General features: G+C 47.6%; 1 protein-coding gene across 2 annotated transcripts in view; it reads left to right on the forward strand.

The window, feature by feature from the left end:
- MYO1G (myosin IG) overlaps window positions 1-22883 on the forward strand; it is a 94296-nt gene that overhangs the window by 65267 nt on the left and 6146 nt on the right. For both annotated transcript variants that reach the window (XM_082192208.1, XM_082192209.1), the window contains exon 21: window positions 2955-3109. In XM_082192208.1, the coding sequence (XP_082048334.1) occupies window positions 2955-3109 (155 nt within the window). The remainder of the gene's footprint in view (window positions 1-2954; window positions 3110-22883) is intronic.

The following is a 22883-nucleotide window of genomic DNA, read 5'->3' on the forward strand; positions in this document are numbered from 1 at the left end:
ACAAAATTTTTGCAGACATTTTAGCAAAAAGATTTAAAAGAGTACTGATGGAGAAGATTCACAGAGACCAAGCAGGCTTTCTCCCAAAAAGACACCTCTCAGACAATGTTAGGAATATAATAGACATTTTGGAAAAGTTAGAGGTGAACATAAATACTAAAGCAGTTTTGATATTTGTGGATGCGGAGAAAGCCTTTGACAATATTTCATGGAGTTTTATGAAAAAGAATCTTCATGGGATGGGGGTAGGACAAGGATTTGAGAATGGTATGGGTGCAATATATTCCGAACAAAAAGCTAAGTTGATTGTAAACAATGTAATAACTGAGGAACTTAAGATAGAAAAAGGAACACGACAGGGGTGCCCAATTTCCCCATTGCTTTTTATTTCGGTCCTGGAGGTGTTGCTGAACATGATTAGAGACGACCAGCAGGTTAAAGGTGTAAAGGTCGGAACCAAACACTATAAGTTAAGAGCGTTCGCAGATGACCTGGTTTTGACCTTGCAGGAGCCAAACACTAGTACAAAAAGAGTGTTGGAAAGAATCCAACAATTTGGACAGGTAGCTGGATTTAAATTGAATAAACAAAAAACTAAAGTCTTAGGGAAAAACCTAACAGATATGGAAAAGAATAAGTTTCAAGAAGAGACAGGTCTGACGGTGGTTAAGAAGGTGAAATATCTAGGGGTTAATTTAACATCTAAAAACTTGAATCTGTATAAGGACAATTATGAAAAATGTTGGTCAGAAATTAAAAAAGATTTAGAAATATGGCCAAATTTGAGATTGTCAATGTTAGGCCGAATTGCAGTGATTAAGATGAATGTATTGCCTAGAATGTTATTTTTATTTCAAACTTTGCAGATTATTGACAAGATGGACTGTTTCAAGAGGTGGCAGAAAGATATTGCGAAATTTGTCTGGCAGGGCAAAAAGCCCAGAATAAAATATAAAATTTTAACAGATGCAAAAGAAAGAGGGGGATTTGCCCTGCCGGACTTAAAATTGTATTATGAAGCAGCAGCATTCTGCTGGCTGAAAGAGTGGATGCTCCTCGAGAATACAGATATCTTGGACTTAGAAGGTTTCAATAATGCATTTGGCTGGCATGCATATCTATGGTATGACAAAATCAAAGTGCATAGTGCCTTTAAAAATCATATTGTAAGGAAAGCGTTGTTTAATGTTTGGATGAGATACAAAGATCTGTTGGAAAACAAAACCCCTAGATGGTTGTCACCCTTAGAGGCTAAGGCCCACAAGAAAGTTAATATGGAGGTCGGATGGCCAAAGTATTGTGAGATCTTAGAACAGGATGGAGAGAAACTGAAATTAAAGAGCCATGAAAAATTAAAACCCAAAGTACAAGATTGGCTCCACTATTATCAAATAATGGAGGTTTTTAAACAAGACAGGAAAATTGGCTTCCAGGTGGAAAAATCAAAACTTGAGACAGAATTGTTAGAACCCAATATTAAGAATTTGTCAAGAATGTATAACTTGCTGTTGAAATGGAATACACAAGACGAAACAGTTAAATCAGTTATGATTAAGTGGGCACAGGACATTGGTTATAATATTATGTCTGCTGACTGGGAAAGGTTGTGGAACACTGGTATTAAATTTACGGCATGTAGTGCTTTAAAGGAAAATGTGATGAAAATGGTCTATAGGTGGTACATGACCCCAGTTAAGCTAGCAAAAATTTACCATTTGCCTGATAACAAATGTTGGAAATGTAAGGAAACTGAGGGTACTTTTTATCATCTTTGGTGGACATGCCCGAAGATTAAGGTTTTCTGGGAGATGATATATAATGAAATGAAAAAGGTATTTAAATATACCTTCCTTAAGAAACCAGAGGCCTTTCTCTTGGGCATTGTCGGCCAACTGGTGCCAAAAAAGGATAGAACTTTTTTCATGTATGCAACAACAGCAGCAAGAATACTGATCGCAAAGTATTGGAAGACACAAGATTTACCCACCTTGGAAGAATGGCAGATGAAAGTGATTGACTATATGACATTGGCGGAAATGACGAGCAGAATTCGTGACCAGGGAAAGGAGACTGCGGAAGAAGACTGGAAGAAATTTAAGATTTATCTTAAGAACTATTATAAACTTGATGAAGTTTAGAATGTCGAGATTTTACAGAGAGAAAGGGTTGCAGTAATATAAGATTAGATTAAGAAAGGACTATGATGAATTAGGATGGGAAAAAACATTTATATGTTGCTATAAAACTTGGACATGAGGATGCAGAAAGGGGAGGTATGGGGAAGTCCGAGGAAAGAAGTTTATGAAAGGACATTTTGAAATTATATTTGTTTGTTTGTCTGTTTTTCTTTTATGTTTGTTTGTTATAAAAACTCTTGTAAAACCAATAAAAATTTCATAAAAAAAAGGAAGTTCCCAGCAAGCTGTGCTGGAGTGTAAACAGACAATGGTGTAAGTCCACCGAGAATGAGTTGCTGTGCTCATTAGGCCTGGCGAAGTCTATGGAGATCGTGTTTTTACTAACAGAGTTAACTCCAACTTTGAACTGTGTGAACTGGCCTTCTCGGTAGTGGCGCCCGCCCTGCGGAACACCCTCCCATCAGATGTCAAGGAAATAAACAACTATCTGACTTTTAGAAGACATCCGAAGGCAGCCCAGTTTAGGGAAGTTTTTCATGTTTGATGTTCTATTGTGCTTTTAATATTCTGTTGGGAGTGGCTGGGGAAACTCAGCCAGATGGGCGGGGTATATATAATAAATTCAGAGGTTGAAGAGGCAATATTCCGGTCTTTTGGACACGGCCCTCATCAAGCCAGCTGGCCAGACTTGCAATGGTATCTCTGGTTCCCGTCTGGTTGTTAAGTTTAGACCTTGTTTCGTCCTTGCCTTGGCCGCCTAGTTTCCACTTGGAGGGGAGGCGCTGAAACCTTTTTGCGATTTGTCTCTCTCGACAGGTGACCGGGATGAGCGTGACCAGTGGCGTGGATCAGCTGGTCGTCTTCCACACCCAGAACCACGACGGCCTGGTGGTCTGCCTCCACAAAATGCAGCCGGAAAACGATGGCCGTGTCGGGGAGTTGGTTGGCGTGATGGTGGACCACTTCAGAAGGTGGGTGGCTTTTAAAGCAAAATAAATAAATAAAATGGTGTTGATTGATTGCAGCACGGAGTCAGAATACAGCTGCGGTCGCATCTGTACCTTCTGCTGAAAGTACAACCCTGGGGACTGTACAGGTGAAACTCGGAAAATTAGAATATCGTGGAAAAGTTCGTTTATTTCAGCAATTCAACTTAAAAGGTGAAACAAATATATGAGATAGACTCATGACATGCAAAGCGAGATATGTCAAGCCTTTATTTGTTATAATTGTGATGATCAGGGCGTACAGCTGATGAAAACCCCAAATTAACAATCTCAGAAAATTAGAATATTAAATGAAACCAGGAAAACAAGGACTGCAAATAGAGCAATATTTAGTCGTTTAGTCGTGTCCGCCTCTTTGTGACCCCCTGGACCAGAGCATTCTAGGCACTCCTGTCTTCCACTGCCTCCCGCAGTTTGATCAAACTCATGCTAGTAGCTTCAAGAACACCATCCAACCATCTCATCCTCTGTCATCCCCTTCTCCTTGTGCCCTCCATCTTTTCCGACATCAGGGTCTTTTCCAGGGAGTCTTCTCTTCTCATGAGGTGGCCAAAGTCTTGGAGCCTCAGCTTCAGGATCTGTCCTTCCAGTGAGCACTCAGGGCTGATTTCCTTCAGAATGGAGAGGTTTGATCTTCCTGCAGTCCACGGGACTCTCAAGAGTCTCCTCCAGCACCAGAATTCAAAAATCCATAATTCCTTCATGGATTACTGCCTTGCCGTGGCGAAGGGGCTTGAATAACTCAGAGAAGCTATAAACTATGCCGGGCAGGGCTGCCCAAGATGGACAGGTCATAGTGGAGAGTTTTCACCAAATGTGATCCACCTGGAGCAGGAACCAGCAAGCCACTCCAGTATCCCTGCCAAGAAAACTCCATGGACAAAGACAACAGGCTTCTGATAGGCCCCCTTGAGTGACAATCAGTGCCTGCACCAATGGGGGACACTGCCTAAAGCCATCCCCATCCCATTAATCCCCCTTATTAAGCCATTGTGCAAAGGCACTTGGGCCTATTTCTTTCTTTTTCTTCAAAACTTTTTATTGATTTCCCATGTTTTTCCCCAAGTTTTTTTCCAAGTTTATAACAAACATAAACGACAAAAAAGAAAAAAAACATTACAATATAAAAAACAAACAAGCATACAAACATCAATCCCATCTATTATAATCCCATTTTTGTTACCATTGTTAGATGACATCCTCAAATCCCTCTAGCTGAGTTTCCTTATGACTCTTTGTAGCAGTTTTCCAAGACTAATTTCCAATGAAATTAACTTAGTCAATTAACATCTTCCTTTCTTATCATATTCACTTCTATCCATAGTATTATGCAATTCGAAACTTTTAATTCCTAAGCCAATTTGGTACTCACAAATAGTGCTACTTATATTATCTTAGAACATTTTACTAAATAATCCATTCTTCTTGGTACTTCTCCTTCTGTTTGCGGATTCTTCCGGTCAGGTTGGTCAGTTCCAAAAAGTCCATCACCTTCATCTGCCATTCCTCCACTGTTGGTATTTCTTGTAGTTTCCAATATTTGGCTAACAAAATCCTTGCTGCAGTTGTGGCGCACAAAAGGCATGGGGGTCTCTTTCGCCCTCCAGCTGTCTGTGGCGCGAACCACAATCCCGTGTCCTTGATAGATGGCCCCCCTCCCCGTCGGCGGTGGGATTAGAGAGAGCTGCTCTTGACCCAGTGACCCCCGGGGCACCCTAATGCAAATCTGAAGATGGAGTAGGCTCAGGAGTCTGAGCTGGGATTAGGAGTGGCGGTAGGGCTGACCCTGGCACACGTGCAGAGCCCCTTCTCTGGGCTTGCACATCAATTCCCGAACGGGGGTCCGAGAGCAGGCTTCTGAGCACACCAGAAGTATGCCTGGCACAATGACTTCGCTTTGGGGGTATGCACATTAATGAAGTATTTTTTGCTCTATAAGACTCACTTTTTCCCTCCTAAAAAGTAAGGGGAAATGTGTGTGCGTCTTATGGGGCGAATGCAGGCTGCGCAGCTATCCCAGAAGCCAGAACAGCAAGAGGGATTGCTGCTTTCAGCGATCCCTCTTGCTGTTCTGGCTTCTGAGATTCAGAACATTTTTTTTCTTGTTTTCCTCCTCCAAAAACTAGGTGCGTCTTGTGGTTTGGTGCGTCTTATAGAGTGAAAAATACGTAATGGAGACAAGAAAAATGAGAAAGTTGGAGGGCAACAGAATGCGTAAAGGTAAAGGGACCCCTGACCAGTAGGTCCAGTCGCAGACGACTCTGGGGTTGCGGCGCTCATCTCGCTTTACTGGCCGAGGGAGCCGGCGTACAGCTTCTGGGTCATGTGGCCAGCATGAACAAGCCGCTTCTGGCGAACCAGAGAAGTGCACGGAATCGCCGTTTACCTTCCCGCCGGAGGTAAACAAGTATTTATCTACTTGTACTTTGATGTGCTTTCGAACTGCTAGGTTGGCAGGAGCTGGGACCGAGCAACGGGAGCTCACCCCGTCATTGCGGGGATTTGAACCGCCGACCTTCTGATTGGCAAGCCCTAGGCTCTGTGGTTTAACCCACAGCACTACCCGTGTCCCTGCCTTGTAAAAACAGTGGGGAAAACAGATGTTCTGCCCCTGAGCCTCAGTCCTTCCCTCAAATAAGTGATGCTGCCTTATTACCAACTATCTCAGTATTGCCTACACTGGCCGGCAGCAGCTGTGCATGGATTTTAGGGGAAGGGACATTCTCAGGTGCCGAGATTGCATCTATGTGCTCTGCCCCTGAGCCAGCTCCCTTGCCTTTAGGGCTGAGCTTCATTTCAATAGAGCATGAACCTCTTAATCTCACGGTTGTGGGTTCAATCCCCACATGGGGCAAAATAAGAATAATAATATAATTTATTATTTATTCCCCAGCCACTCTGGGCGGCTTCCAACCGAATATTAAAAACAATACAGCGTCAGACATTAAAAACTTCCCTAAACAGGGCCGCCTTCAGTTGTCTTTTAAAAGTAAAATACAGTGGTACCTCGGGTTACATACGCTTCAGGTTACAGATTCCGTTAACCCAGAAATAGTGCTTCAGGTTAAGAACTTTGCTTCAGGATGAGAACAGAAATCGTGCTCTGGTGGCGCGGCGGCAGTGGGAGGCCCCATTAGCTAAAGTGGTGTTTCAGGTTAAGAACAGTTTCAGGTTAAGTACGGACCTCCGGAATGGATTAAGTACTTAACCCGAGGTCCCACTGTAAAATAGTTGTTTATTTTCTTGACATATGATGGGAGGGTGTTCCACAGGGCGGGCGCCACCACCGAGAAGGCCCTCCGCCCTGGTTCCCTGTAACTTCGCTTCTTGCGGTGAGGGAACCGCCAGAAGGCCCTCGGAGCGGGACCTCAGTGTCCAGGCTGGATTCCTGCATTGTAGAGCTGGATGACCCTGGTAGCCCCTTTGGACTCAGTAGAACACAAACCTCTTAATCTCAAGGTCATGGGTTCAACCCCCACGTGGGGCAAAATAATAATAATAATAATAACAACAACAACAACAACAACAACCACCCCTGTGGGCTCCTCTACGATTCCATGATTTTGAGGACCTTTCAGGGGCCTGGAGCAGCGTGATTTGTAACCACGAAGAACTCCAATAATCAACCCCCCGTATTGGCAGAGAGAGGGGAAGGGAAGCCGGGTGAATGCAAGCCTGGGTCCTTCGCCGTTGCAGCAGGTGACAGATGGGATCCTTCTCTGGGAAACCCCCCATCCTTGCAGGGTCGAGCCATTGCCATCTGTTGCGGCAGCTGCAGGCACGCGCCGGGACACTGACCAGGTGCAGGAGAAGAAAGGAGCGATGGCGAAAGGGGAGGGAGGGCTGGAAGGAAGGAACTGTTTGCTGTGCGTCTCCCCGGAGCTTCACAAAGGGGATTGCGAGAAATTACTGCACAGGGCTGGCAGGTTGGCAGTGACGGACTGCAAGGCAGCTGTCAGGGCTGGGCTGGATTACCAGTGGATTTCTGGCTTGGTCTCCACATCCGAAGGCAGCAACACTGAGACACCAGTTGCTGGAAAACGCAGCAGGTTGAGAGGGGTCTTGCGTTCGAATCTTGCTTGCGGTTTCCCATGAGGGGCATCCGGTTGGCCACTGTGAAAAGTCTGGACTCGATGGACCGCCTTTGGCCTGAACCGGCCTCCTCCTCTTGTGTTCTGATGTGGATGGGCACAGCAGATTTGAAAGTGGGGCATCTTGTTTATATATTATTTTTTTAATCTCTTTTTATTAAGTTTCATGTGAATATCCAGAAAAAAGAAAACTAATCGACAATTACAAAAAGTAAAAAAAATAACAAGAATCTAAACATAACATAAGAATATTACCCGTTACCGTTACAGTGAAATCTCTTCACATTTATCTCATTATATCTTTAAAAACTTAGATCATTCTTCTGTACCCTACTGACTTCCATCCCTCCCGTTTTCAGGCTTCTTAATATACATAGTTTGTTTTTTCTGCAGCTAGTGATTGTTAATGATTTGCACATCGTAGGATTTATATCAAACCTGCTATAGTTTTTAGGTTCCTGTAATTCCCTTCGATATATATCATGAATTTGTTCCAATCGTTAATAAACTTTGTATTTTTTTGGTTTCTAATTTTTTGTGTCAATTTCGCAAGTTCAACAAATTCAAATAATTTTGTTTGCCAGTCTCTAATTGAAGGGGTATTTCGGTTTTTCCAATTTTGGGCAATTAATAATCTGGCGGCGGTTGTGGCATACTGAAATATATTTTATATTTTTTAATTTCGTCCCCGATTATTCCTAGTAGGAATGCTTCTGGCCTTTTGGGGAATGTATCTTGTTTATATACCTCATCCCTACTACTGAACTGTGGCCCTTCTCTAACTACCATATTATTCGCTCTATAAGATGCACCAGACCACAAGACGCACCTACCGTATTTTTCGCCCTATAGGGCGCACTGGCCCATAGGACGCACCTCATTTTGGGGGGGGGGAATGAATGAAAAAAATTATTTCCCCCCCAGCCGTGGGGCTGGGGCAGGGGAAGCCCAAGCTTCCCCCGACCCCAGCCCTCAGAACAGGCTGCTATCCGCAAGCCTTGTGAGCCTGGCAGGAACTCCCGCCGGGCTCGCAAGGCTTGCGGAGAGCTTCCTGAAGCCTGGAGAGCGAGAGGGGTCTATGCGCACCGACCCCTCTCACTCTCCAGGCTTCTGCGAAAGCCTGCATTCGCTCCATAGGACGCACACACATTTCCCCTTCATTTTTGGAGGGGAAAAAGTGCGTCCTATAGGGCGAAAAATACGGTAGTTTTTGGAGGAGGAAAACAAGGAAAAAATATTCTGAATCTCAGAAGCCAGAATAGCAAGAGGGATTGCTGCGCAGTGAAAGCAGCGATCCCTCTTGCTGTTCTGGCTTCTGGGATAGCTGCACAGCCTGCATTCGCTCCATAAGACGCACACACATTTCCCCTTACTTTTTAGGAGGGAAAAAGTGAGTCGTATAGAGCAAAAAATACGGTATATCGATTCTTTTGTTCCCTCGAAGCCAGCTTTCCCCTCCATTCTTATGAATCATGACAACAGCAGTTCTTTTTTTATATAATTTTTTATTAGTTTTTCAACATATCATTTTCAACAATAACTGAACATACTTTCCTATCTCATACAATTTTTTTTTACTTCCATCCATCACATCTGAAAATTTTCCAATCTACTCACTTAATATACATTCCTTACTTCCACTATTAAATTTAAATCTCATAACTAATATCTCTGTTCTTTCTCTGCTTTGCAATGTTTCATACATTTCTCCTTACAAAACCTCTTGTAGTCCTACTAGCGTAATTTGTCGATTACAGTTGCTCTTCAAATAATTCGTATATTTCTTCCAGTCTTCTGTGAATCTCTGGTCCCGCAGGTTTCGAATCCTTCCTGTCATTTTATCTAATTCTGTGTAGTCCATTAATTTTGTCTGCCATTCTTCTTTCGTCAGAAGGCAACAGCAGTTCTTTGCCAGACATGCCTGAGCTGATCTCTCTCCGCGTTAAAGCCTTTAGCCCAGAGCTTTCCAAACTGTGTGTCGTGACGCATGTGCCGGCGGCAGTGTGCAAGTGTGTCCCCTCATGCTTCTCCTGGGGGTGGAAAGGGGTTAGTTTGACACGGAGGCAAATAGAAGAAGATGCCTTCACCCCGGTATGATGCTTCCCTTTTATCGCCGTCCCTCAGACCACGTGGGGGAACGGACTATATTTTAATGGGGGGGGGAGGGAATCGACAAATTCCTATGCCCCACAAATAACCCAGAGATGCATTTTAAATAAAAGAATACATTCTACTCATGTGAAAACACCAGGCAAGCCCTACAAATAACCCAGAGATGCATTTTAAATAAAAGGGCACATTCTACTCATGTAAAAACACGCTGATTCCTGGAACGTCTGAGGGCCGGATTGAGAAAGCGATTGGGCCGCATCCGGCCCCCGGGCCTTAGGTTGCCTATGTTACGGAACTATTGTTAACAACCCAAGACAGGATGAAGCAGTGTCTAAGTCAGAGACAAAGACACGAGAGAGAGTTGCTAAGTGTAACACTACATTCCCAAGCCAAGGTGCACTCATTCCTTGGAAGTCAGACAACCAGAGAGGTACACTGGGGAAACCAGTGGCGGGTAGTTCCAAGGGTGGAACTGAAACAAAGGGGTTATATGTATAACAACTGTTTGTATTCTTCTCTGGATCACGCTTTGCTCGCAATGCACATTGATACTTTTGGGGGAGTATGTTACGGAAAAGGAGCAATGCGGCAGCGAGCTGCAGCTGGCTGCAAAGCAAAACAGGATGTGAATGTTGGGACTGTACCGTGGGAACAAAGGGACAGTCTATTCACTGCGCTGAGCACCGGATTTAGCTCAGAGTGCAATTTGACCTGTACAGGAAGTACTGGAGGTGGAGTTTGTCTCTCTGCTGATGGAGTTTGAAGAGAGCAGACGTGTTTCTCTGTAATGCTGCAAAGACAGAAATAAAGGCATGTAAATACATTTCTGTCTATCTCTTTCCCCTGCCTGGGGGAAGCAGGGAAGAGTGGTGTGTTCTTCTCGCGCATGAGGAGGATCGCCGATCGCGACCTTGCCTGGGTCTTGCCGGGAATGCAGACAGGGAGGTCAACTAGGAGATCAAGCCGGGTGCCAGTTTCTCCTGAGGGAAGGCTTGAAATCCGACAGCCTACCCCTGTCATTGAAGGCTTCTCAGCAGAGGTTGGACAGCCATCTGTCAGGGATTCTGTAGCTGTAGCTCCTGCACTGCAGAAGTTTATAGTTGACTCTTGAGGTCCCTGCCAGCTCTACATTTCTGCAATTCTATGCTTCATGGACCTGAAGTCTGTGATCTCCAGCCACCCTTCCCAAAGGGGAAAAAAAGAGGTCTTTGGAGGAGGAGCTGGCCGTGGTACTGAATCTTCTTGTTTTTCTTCTTTGGTGATCTGTTGTGGCTGAGTAAGATTGTCTTCCATAAACATGGTTTTAACTATGAGTCCGTAAGCGACTGTGGAGGCCAGTTCTGGATCCGGGTCATGTGGCCAGCATGACTAAACCGCTTCTGGCGAACCAGAGCAGCGCACAGAAACACCGTTTACCTTCCCGCCGGAGCGGTACCTATTTATCTACTTGCACTTTGATGTGCTTTCGAACTGCTAGGTTGGCAGGAGCAGGGACCGAGCAACGGGAGCTCACCCCATCGCGGGGATTCGAACCACCGACCTTCTGATCGGCAGGTCCTAGGCTCTGTGGTTTAACCCACAGTGCCACCCGCATCCCCACTATGGAAGATAGCAACACAATAAAATTCAAAACAGTAGCAATTAATTGCCTGCTTATTCAAAATCCAATTAAAACTATTTAGCTTAATTAATTCCACAAAACTGATGAACTGCATGTCCGAGATCTGCCTTTCCCTGAGCTGAGCTCCTGTTCGTGTCGACAGAAGGCCTCCAGAGATAGTGGCAGGTCCCCAGAAGATGTGGACATCACACTTTGCCACATGGTAGAGCAGCCTCTTTATCTGTAAGGCAAGAAGCCCCTGTGTGTATTTTTAATTATGGATGGAAATAAATAGTGCATAATTAACGCAAGCTGCATGAAATTTGTGCGAGGAGGCTGGACGCGTCGCACTTCCCCCTGCGATGCTGTTTTGCGCCGTTTCCAAGTGTGAGACGCGAAGCGACAGCTCTCCGGAATGTGATCACCTGTTAGCGGAGTCTTTAATTTGCACATCTTAGGCTGATTTCCTTCAGAATGGAAACAAAATACATGTATACGTAGGTAATACTGAAATGGATTTCCTTATCCATTCTTAAGGAAATCCATTTCAGTATTACCTATGTATATATGTATTTTGTTTTTCTAGCTTGACCAAAATTATTTATTATTTCATAACAGGTAGATACAGTCATACCTCAGGTTACAGACGCTTCAGGTTGCGTTTTGTCGGGTTATGGACACGCCGAAACCCGGATGTACCGGAACGGGTTACTTCCAGGTTTCGGTGGATGCGCAGAAGCGCTAAATCGTGCTTTGCGCATGCGCAGAAGCACCAAATCGCAACCTGCACATGCGCAGACGCAGCACTGCGGGTTGCGAACGTGCCTCCCGCACGGATCACGTTCGTAACCCAAGCATCCACTGTAGTTAAGAGCTTAAGCGGCTTGAGCGGTGGGCGCCTGGCGCCCCCCAGAATTTGGTGCCCGGGTGCCCCGCACCCCTTGCACCCCCAAGTAAAGACGGCCCTGGGTCCTACCCTCTGGAGCAGAGGAAACAAGCTTTCTCCATCTTCCATGTGATATTTGAAGACGGCTAAGCTTTTCTCCCTCTTCCTCAAAGCTGGAACGTGTGAGCATCCCCTGAAGTTGACTCTTGGACATGACAGAGAAAAGAAAGTCATTTTTCGCGCAGTTAGACTATGGAACTCCCTGCCACAGGAGGCAGTAAACCGAATGGGTTTAAAAGGGGAAATCCATGGAAGAAAAGGCTATCAGTGGCTGCTAGTCATGGTTGCCCCATTCTGTCTCCACTCAGAGTCGGCATGGGAATCTTGGGTGCGCTGTTGTCCTCCTTGCGTCCCGTTGGCCACTGAGTAGGCCTTTGACTTGATCTCCAGGGCCCTTTGCATTTTTAACTCCCCAGTTCTTAATACCTGTTTTCGTTTTGCTGCCCGGTGTTCTGGGGACGCAGCTAGAATTCAAATCCTGCCCTCGTAATCTTTCGCAGCTCCTTTGCGGTTTTGGGTCGCCCGCAAAGATGCGCCTCCTTCCCTCTCTAAAGCCAGAGCAGGAAACCTGACTGCCCCACTTTGCAGATGCCTGGGACACGGTTGCTAGGGAACTGCCAGAAAGCTCATTAACAGCTGAGATTAAGCAGTGAGCCTGGAAGGAAGCAGAAAGAGAAAGAAAGAGAGGTGAAGAAAAGAAAGGAAGGTGTCAAGGTGAGGGAGGGTGAAAGGAGAGAGGGAGAGAAAGAGGAGGGAGGGAGCTCTCCCAAGCACTGAAACTGCATTGGGGTCCTGACCAGTGCGATTTTATTTATTTTATTGCCTTTATATCAGATCTTTCCCCCCCCCAAGGAGCTCAAAGTGGCATACATGGAGGTGTTCAGATCCTGTCTGCAAGTTGGCCACTGTGAGAACATGCCACTGGCATGATGCGCTGGCCTTCTTACGTTCCTCTCTGTGGCATGTGAGATGGCAAGCTGTAAACACACTCCACGCATTTACATGAGTGTGCACTCAAGGCCAGATGCGTCCGTTCCGCACTCAGAGGTTTTTATTTCAGAGCACAATTCAAAGTATTGGTGTTGACCTTGAAAGCCCTAAACGGCCTCGGCCCAGTATACCTGAAGGAGCGTCTCCACCCCCACCGTTCTGCCCGGACACTGAGGTCCAGCGCTCAGGGCCTTTGGCGGTTCCCTCCCTGTGAGAAGTGAGGTTACAGGAACCAGGCAGAGGGCCTTCTTGGTGGTGGCACCCGCCCTGTGGAACGCCCTCCCACCAGATGTCAAAGAGAAGAACAACTACCTGACATTTAGAAGACACCTGAAGGCAGCCCTGTTCAGGGAAGTTTTTAATGTGGGACATTTTAATGCACCATATTTTTGCTCTATAAGATGCACCAGACCACTATACGCACCTAGTTTTTGGAGGAGGAAAACAAGGGGAAAAAATATATTCTGAATCTCAGAAGCCAGAACAACAAGACGGATCACTGCGCAGCAAAAGCAGCTGTCAGAGCTGCTTCCAGATCCGAGCTCACAGAGGATCACGCTAGCCAGCATTCACTGTATAAAAGTCTTTATTGATTTACAGTTTCCATTTTCAAGCTGTAGCGCGCAACTCTACGTCTTATAAGCTAGACCGGCGAAGTTCCGTCTGAGTCTCCGCCTCCTGTACACCAACTTAATACCCTAGCCTTACTCCACCTTTTCCGCCTGACCGTTCTTCTCTGGGTCCCTCTGCCCCCCGTGGTCTCTTCCTTCTGGGACTCTTCTGACGCTGACCCCCCGGACCCTTCTGTCTCCTTGCGGTGGGCTTTAGGACCTGGCTCCCTTTCCGGGCTGCTTACTGTGCCGCCTTCCTGTGCATTCGAACTTGGCGCGCGCGCCCAACCTCCCACTTTCCGTTTGACCGTTTCTTCTCTCTCCGATGGAGGTGTGGCCACTCCTGACTCATGTCCTCCCCCCTGCGGCGAGCCGCCTGATCCCGATGCCTGGCGCCCTTCCTCCCCACTGCGCTCTGTTGGGGATGTTGGCCCCGATTTCCAACTGCTGCTCTCTGAACCCCCTTTTGTCCCTTCTTCCTGGGGTGTCCCCCTAAGCTCCCCCCTTGCTCTGGTCACTGGCGCTCCTTTCTGTGAATCTTCCGATTCACTGGAAAGACTCGGAGATCTCGGGTCGTCGTCATCGCTCATCTTTCCTTCGGACTCCTCCCCCTCACTCTCTGTTTCCTCCCTTGCCCTTGCCTCTGCTCCTGAACCCCTGACAGCAGCGATCCCTCTTGCTGTTCTGGCTTCTGGGATAGCTGCGCAGCCTGCATTCGCTCCATAAGACGCACGCACATTTCCCCTTACTTTTTAGGAGGGAAAAAGTGAGTCTTATAGAGCAAAAAATACGGTATTTTGAATCTTTGTTGGAAACCGCCCAGAGTTGCTGAGGAAACCCAGCCAGATGGGCGGGGTACAAATAATAAATTACTATTAATATCTGTGGCATGTGAGATGGCAAACTGTAAACACCCTCCACGCATTTACGTGAGTGTGCACTCAAGGCCAGATGCGTCCGTTCCGCACGCAGAGGTTTTTATTTCCCAAGATGCTCCGAGGAAGGAGCAGGGCCCAGGACCACCTGAATCTTTTTCCTTCTTCAGGTGGACAGTGGCTTTGGAGCGAAGCGTTTCCCAAACATCAAACAGGCTGCGCTCTGAACATTAAGCAGCGGGAGGTGGCGATGACTCGGCAAGCCCAGTTTGATCCTCAAAGCTGCTAGAGGATCAAAGTCACAAGGGACTGCCAAGTCATTGCAACTGATTCATCTGAGGGTTTGATGTTGGCACAGACCAAAAACTTGCAGGTGTAATCTGGGTATGTGGGCAGGCTTGATGCAATTCTCTCACTGCCCTGGCGGGTGGCAGACAGAAGGCCTCCGGAACACGGACTGGTTTTGCCGCGTATCCCTTCAGAATATTTCTGTCCCACCTTTCTGCATCGAAATCTTGTTTTTGTTTTTTTTAAAGATATTTATTAAAAGTTTTTAAGATATAACAAGAAAAAAGAAAAATAAACATACAAAATAAAAAACAGTTAAAAACACACATTGATTTTCAATAACATAACTTCCATACACTTATTTCCTCGGACCTCCTCATACCTCCCTTCTTTGTATTCCAGTTCGATTTGTTAGTTCAGCAAATCCTTTCCATTAAACTTTTACCCATTTGTAAAACCTCTTTTTTCCCCCATATCTCTTAAAACATTACAGCTGGAAACCGCTTATTTTCTATCCAACATCCTTCTAACATTCATTAATTTTACAATGTTTCTGTAAGTAGTCTTTGAATTTCTTCCAGTCTTCTTTCACCGACTCTTCTCCCTGATCTCGAATTCTGCCAGTCATTTCTGCCAGTTCCATGTAGTCAATCACCTTCATCTGCCATTCTTCCAGGGTGGGTAGATCTTGTGTCTTCCAATCTGCATCGAAATTTTGAAGAGGGCTCACAAGGGTACAATGAAAATGGCTGCAATGGTACAGTACAGAGACAGTGCGGTGCTGCAGTGGTTAGAGTGCTTGACTATGGCTTGGGAGAGCAGGGTTCAGATTCCTGCTTAGCCGTGAAGCTCACTGGGTGGCGAGAACGAAAGAAACGCCAAAAGCCAAACCCTAACAAAACAGCAATAGAACAATTAAAATGATTACTTTCTGGAATAACGTCTTTTTTTAGACAACCAAGCAGAAATATTTCAGGTTCCAAGGGTATATCATCGCCTAACAAGAAATAGTGTTCAACCTTTTAACTTCTATCAAGATTATAATAGCTAATAACTGGTGGGGGGGGAGCATATCTCCTACTATATCTGAATGGATTGAGAAAATTTGGTTCATTGTTACTACCACTAAGCTAACTTATTGCAAAATAATTCATATCATCCAGCCTAACGCGCTTATGGGAAAATGGGCATTTTGGGGCAATGTTTTGGAACAACAAGCTCAAGGAAAATGCCCAACCTTAAGTTGTTTCCAATCTGCTGCAATTGTATTTATTAATGTCCTTTTATCTTTGGTTTAAAGGGACGCGGGTGGCGCTGTGGTCTAAACCACTGAGCCTAGGATTTGCCGATCAGAAGGTCGGCGATTCGAATCCCTGTGACTGGGTGAGCTCCCGTTGCTCGGTCCCTGCTCCTGCCAACCTAGCAGTTCAAAAGCACATCAAAGTGCAAGGAGATAAAGAGGTACTGCTCCGGCGGGAAGGTAAACGGCAGGAAGGTAAACGGCATTTGCGTGCGCCGCTCTGGTTTTGCCAGAAGCGGCTTAGTCATGCTGGCCACATGACCCGGAGCGCCGCAACCCCAGAGTCGTCCGCTACTGGAGCTAACGGTCAGGGGTCCCTTTACCTTTACTTTTCTCTTTGGTTTATGCTGTTTATTAATGAATGAAATAACATAAAATAATTACAGCATCCTCTCCAACATTCCACTGAAGAAAATCAGCACCCATGTCTTTGGGCGCCACGCTCTTGTGCGAGTCGGCTGTCTCGTGTGGGGCCACAATGCCGAAAGTCGCGCAAGCTAGCTGACTTGCACGAGAGCCTTGCACCACCGCAAGCAACCGTTGGCTGCCAGCTCATATTCCTCCCCAAGCTTGGCGGTTGGCGGGATATCCCAGGATCCTTTTGGAAGCTGGGACATTCTTCTGTAATTCCAGGATGTCCTGGGGAAATCGGGACGGTTGCAGGGTATGTTGCAGCAACCATCACGAGCAGAACAGGTTGTCTGCTTTAAGCATGGGTGAGAAAGCTCAGATCTGCAAGGCTGCTGGTGGCTGGTGCTACCAACCATGCCATCTCCTCCAGGTATCTCCAGGGCAAACTTGGGGCTGAGCCTTGAAGCTGTGTTGTATCTCTGCGGCAGCTGCAGAGGGCAGTTTCATTCTCCCATCCAAAGCCTGCAGGTCTATGAATAGTGCAGTGGATTGCCATAAGGGCTCCTTTGTTCACCCTGGTGGCATGTGAGCTGACTGGGGCTGCTTGCTCCCAGTAGCATCCTGGATCCTGCGGTTCCTTGATCTGCTGGGCTCCTCTGGAAGCGCCTGCTTCCTTGGACAGGGAAGAGAGAACACAGGTGGGTCCTTGCAGACAGGTAGTAACATAAGGCGGTGAAGGTCTTGTGTGAGTGTCTGGAGGCGGTTGGAGGTTGGATGGCGGCTAACAGACTGAGGTTGAATCCTGACAAGACAGAAGAACTGTTTTGGGGGGACAGGAGGCAGGCAGGTGTGGAGGATTCCCTGGTCCTGAATGGGGTAACTGTGCCCCTGAAGGACCAGGTGCGCAGCCTGGGAGTCATTTTGGACTCCCAGCTGTCCATGGAAGCACAGGTCAAATCTGTATCCAGGGCAGCTGTTTACCAGCTCCATCTGGTATGTAGGCTGAGACCCTCCCTGCCCATAGACTGTCTCACCAGAGTGGTGCATGCTCTGGTTATCTCCCGCTTGGACTACTGCAATGCGCTCTACATGGGGCTACCTTTGAAGGTGACCCGGAAACTGCAACTAATCCAGAATGCGGCAGCTAGAATGGAGACTGGGAGCGGCTGCCGAGACCACATAGCACCAGTCTTGAAAGACCTACATTGGCTCCCAGTACATTTCCAAGCACAATTCAAAGTGTTGGTGCTGACCTTTAAAGCCCTAAACGGCCTCGGTCCAGTTTAGGGGGGAAATCCATCCAATAAACATTAGATGATCACCAGGGCTAGCTGGCTAAATTAGTCCTATTTGGGCCAGCGAGGAAACCAGGGGAGAAATAGCTGTGGGATCCCAGAGCGGGCAATCTTCATAAAAAGGGGAAAGGAAGGGGAATAAAAGATCAGGCTAAGTTCACATTGAAAGCCAGGTGGAATAGCTCTGTCTTGCAAACCCTGCGGAAGGAAGTTAAATCCTGCAGGGCCCTAGTCTCATGGGACAGAGCATTCCACCAGGTCAGAGCCATCACTGAGAAGGCCCCGGCCCTGGTGGAGGATAATCTAACTTCCTTGGGGCACTTTGTGGTTGCAATAAGTCTGTTGTGTGAAAAAGGAACTTTTTGCATGCACAGGTGCCCTGTGCTGGTTGGGGCTGGCGGGAGTTGGCATTCACAGAGCCTTAGCTTTTGGAAGGCCGGCCCAGATTAACTCCTTCCTCTCTTAACAGCTTTGGGCTCCATCCGTGAACCTATACTTGAACACTTAATGCTCTGAGACCATCTTCTCTCTCTCTCTCTCTCTCTCTCTCTCTCTCTCGTGCTCCCCATCCCATTGAAAACACAAGAGGGGGAGGATTGCAAAAGACAGATGTCGTCGCCCACCGCGGGGCGGAGTGGAGGGAATCGATTACCCAGTCTCTAAAGACTCGGGTCAAGTCTGGGGGCCGTCAGAGGTCGCCTTCCAGATGGCGAGACGTGTGTCTTGAGAAAAGACTTGCTTTGTAAGGTGATAAGGCAGCTCTCAAAGGAACTCCCCCTTTGAGGCTGCTCAATGAATCAAAGCACCGATCTCACCCAAAAACCCTCGCTCAGAAAAAGGGGCGTCCTACGGAGCTCTATTGTACACTTCCCTGCTTGGGCGCTCTCTGCAGAGCTCAGCAAGCCCAACAGCCCAAAGGTTTACGGCAATGTATATTATCAAGCAGGGAAACAGGACCGAGGGAGAGGGATATGATACAATATTGTCATTGTCCCATACAAAACAGCGAAATTGAAAAAAATCTACATCAGACATTCAAAAACCAACAGCGTGGTTAGCCTCCTAAAAACTCGGATACCCCATAATTAAATACAATATACTCCCATAGAGACTACCTTAAAGGTAAAGGGACCCCTGACCATTAGGTCCAGTCATGGCCGACTCTGGGGTTGCGGCGCTCATCTCGCTTTATTGGCCAAGGGAGCAGGCGTACAGCTTCCGGGTCATGTGGCCAGCAGGACTAAGCCACTTCTGGTGAACCAGAGCAGCGCACGGAAACGCCGTTTAGCTTCCCGCCGGAGCGGTACCTATTTATCTACTTGCACTTTGACGTGGTTTCGAACTGCTAGGTTGGCAGGAGCAGGGACCAAGGGAGATCAAGACCTGTTTACCTGGCTCAGCTGGTAGTGCATGAGACTCAAGGTCCTGGGTTCGAATCCTTCGATTCCTGCATCGCAGGGGGTTGCAGATGACCATTGTGGTCCTTTCCAGCTCCATGATTATGTGATTTAATATCATTCAAAGCAAGTACCCTGCAGTGCAGACCTCCTTAATATAAACCAGGGTTTCCCAAACTTTTTTTTCAGGACAGGTTCCATAAATTCACCCCCAGTGCCCCCTACCCTACCCTACAAAAATATAGCTGACAGATAAAGAAGGGGGGGAATTGATTGATAATCTGGTTGTATACACACACACACACACACACACATATATACACATATAAAGGGTAAAGGGACCCCTGACCATTAGGTCCAGTTGTGGCTGACTCTGGGGTTGCGGCGCTCATCTCGCTTTACTGGCCGTGGGAGCCGGCGTACAGTGTGGTCAGCATGACTAAGCCTCTTCTGCCAAACTAGAGCAGCGCACGGAAACGCCGTTTACCTTCCTGCTGGAGCGGTACCTATTTATCTACTTGCACAGCGCCACCTGCGTCCCTAAAGCATAGTAGTGGTTGCATTAAAGAAAGCATCAAAGGACAAAGGGATGATGTGTAGATTGATCCAATATAAATCCACCGTTACCGTCCTATAGGCACCGGCCCATAGGACGCACCTCGTTTTTTTGGGTGGAAATGAATAAAAAAAATTTATTTCCCCCCCAGCTGCAGCTGCAGCCCCAAGCCTTGCGTACACCTGCCCGAAGCACGGGGCGCCCTCCAGAGGGCTCCTTGTGTTTTGGGCGGCAAGCTGCCGCCCCAATCCTCGCATGCCCGGCGGGACCTCCCGCCGGGCACGCAAGGCTTGCGGACACCCGCCCGAAGCACGGGGAGCCCTCTGGGGGGCGCCCCATGCTGCAGGCTGCAGGCTGCTGCCCGCAAGCCTTGTGAGCCCGCGGGAACTCCCGCTGGGCTTGCAAGGCTTGCGGATGTCTTCCTGAAGCCTGGAGAGCTAGAGGCATCAGTGCGCACCGACCCCTCTCACTCTCCAGGCTTCAGCGAAAGCCTGCATTCGCCCCGTAGGACGCACACACATTTCCCCTTCATTTTTGGAGGGGGAAAAGTGCATCCTATGGGGCGAAAAATACGGTAATTACAGTGGTGCCTCGCAAGACGAAATTAATTCGTTCCGCAAGTTTTTTCTTCTTGCGAGTTTTTCGTCTTGCAAAGCACGGTTTCCCATAGGAATGCATTGAAAATCAATCAATGCGTTCCTATGGAGACCGTCCGGGGACAGAGGGGAAGCGCCGCTGTCCCCTCTCTTGAAGCAAGGGGCGGAGGGGAGAAGATCGCTTCTCCCCGTTGCTGCCCCTTGGTTCAAAAGGGGTCTGGGGAGAGAGGGGAAGGCGCGCGCGCCTTCCCCTCTGTCCCCGGAGATTGCGGGGCTGGCAACGGGGAGAAGCGATCTTCTCCCCGCCGCCCCTTGCTTCAAAAGAGGTCCGGGGACAGCGGGGAAGACGCGCTGCGCTTCCCTGCTAATCCCCGGAGCTTGCGGGGCAAGCTTCGTTTTGCAGAGTAAGCCCATAGGGAAATGCGTCTTGCGAAGCGGCTAAGAAAACGAAAAACTCCTTCGTCTAGCGAGTTTTTCGTCTTCCGAGGCATTCGTCTTGCGGGGCACCACTGTATTGTGTCAATGAAAAATGGCAAAATATGTTCATACGCGCACACACAAAAACCCCACCAGCTGGGAGAGACACCCTTGCACTACAGTGCAACAAAGCCTGGACCACACTTCTGTTTCTGCTCCCCAGTGGTGTAATCTTATTCCTTCTGCAGCGGGGTCCCTCTCTCCAGCGCCCCAGAGCAAGCATAGGCAAACTCAGCCCTCCAGATGTTTTGGGACTACAACTCCCATCATCCCTAGCTCACAGGACCAGTCCTCAGGGATGATGGGAGTTGTAGTCCCAAAACATCTGGAGGGCCGAGTTTGGGGGTTCCTGCCCTAGAGTCACTCAAGCCATCACAGAAGGGGAGCTTTTCAGCCATGGTTTGGAGTCAATCAGAGTGCAAGGAGGCGAGTTGGCCACTGGGGACAGGATCCTGGGCTCCCTCTGAAGAAGGTGTGAGCTGAAAATGTGAGAGAAGTCATTCCAGACACTCCAAAGCTAAGCGTTTAGGAATCCCGAAGGCACCAGGTGCTTCCGTTTTCAAGGGAATGGGGTTCGAATTCTGCTACGTGTGACGGGACAACTTAACTCGCTCCGAAATAAGATATTAGAGCACTCGAAATCGCTTACCCATGGACGTGCACAGAGAATAGCAGATCTAGCTGAACTCCTGGTAATCTGCGCTGAAGAAGAAGAAGAGGAGTTTGGATTTGATATCCCGCCTTTCACTCCCCTTCAGGAGTCTCAAAGCGGCTAATATTCTCCTTTCCCTTCCTCCCCCACAACAAACACTCTGTGAGGTGAGTGGGGCTGAGAGACTTCAGAGAAGTGTGACTGGCCCAAGGTCACCCAGCAGCTAAATGTGGAGGAGCGGGGAATCGAACCCGGTTCCCCAGATTACAAATCTACCGCTCTTAACCACTACACCACGCTGGCTGAGCATTGCAATGCATCTTAAGTTACAATTGTTGTGTAATTATAAGGTGGTTGCATAATCTCTGCAGGGGTCTGGCTGGGACGGGGCGTCGCTGCAACTAGGATTGTTTATTATGTTTGTTTTATTATGTTGGAAGCCACCCAGAGTGGCTGGGGCAAGTGGGCAGGGTACAAAGAATAGAATTATTATTATTATTATTATTATTATTATTATTATTATTATTATTATTATCCTGCAGCGCTTCTGAATTTGCTTCCAGACTGTTGCTGCCCCCTGAGGCTTCCTCCTTCTCCCCACTCTTGAACCGAGTGGCAATTCACCTCCATCTTTCTATTTCGTTCCTCACCATTAAGGGCCGTTGGTCCATCCTGGCACTTAAAAAAATTAAAATAATGATAATAATCAACCTGCCTTGGGATGGCACTTCCAGGTCCTCGCCTTCCAACATCCTGCTGCCATATTTGGGCTGCGGGAAGAAACATTTGGACCCAGTTGCCATGGTTCTTGCTGAGTGCCCAGTTGCCATGGCAACCGTTGGCCAGGAAGAGACGAGTTTAGACGTGGGTTAAAATGATCTGCTCCGTCTGCTGAGGGTGGGGGGGGGTGGATTCTCCCCCGCAAGATGCCTTTCGGGATTTTTATATATTTTTAAAATTACATTTATATCACACCTTTTCTCCCTCCAAAGGAGCCCAAGGTGGCGAGAATGGTTCTCTCTCTCTCACATCCCACCCCTATTTAATTCCCACAGCAACCCTGTGAGGTAGGTTAGGTTGACAGGCAGTGAGCCTCATGGCCGGGTGTGGATTCGAACCCTGGTCTTCTCCCAGGTCCTAGGCCGAGACTCTAACCACCATGCCACACTGCCTATCTGCGGACTGGTCCTTCTTGGGTACCAACATCATGCTTAAGCAGGTTGTAGTACAGGGGTCAGCAAACTTTTTCCGCAGGGGGCCAGTCCACTGTCCCTCAGACCTTGTGGGGGGCCGGACTGTATTTGGGGGGTGAACAAGTTCCTGTGCCCCACAAATCGCCCAGAGATGCATTTTAAATAAAAGGACACATTCTACTCATGTAAAAACACACTGATTCCTGGACCATCCACAGGCCGGATTGGGAAAGGGATTGGGCCGGATCTGGCCCCCGGGCCTTAGTTTGCCTCCCCATGCCTTATCCTAACAGGGAATAGACCAATTAGCATCCCACCACTGAGACCATGTAGAGGTGGGAAGCTCAGGCTGATTTTTCTTCAATCTGTTTTGGAGGTTTAGAAGCCGAGAGAGAGAGATAGCATTTT

Source organism: Podarcis vaucheri (assembly GCF_965113315.1).
Source record: "Podarcis vaucheri genome assembly, chromosome: 12".
Taxonomy (NCBI): domain Eukaryota; kingdom Metazoa; phylum Chordata; class Lepidosauria; order Squamata; family Lacertidae; genus Podarcis; species Podarcis vaucheri.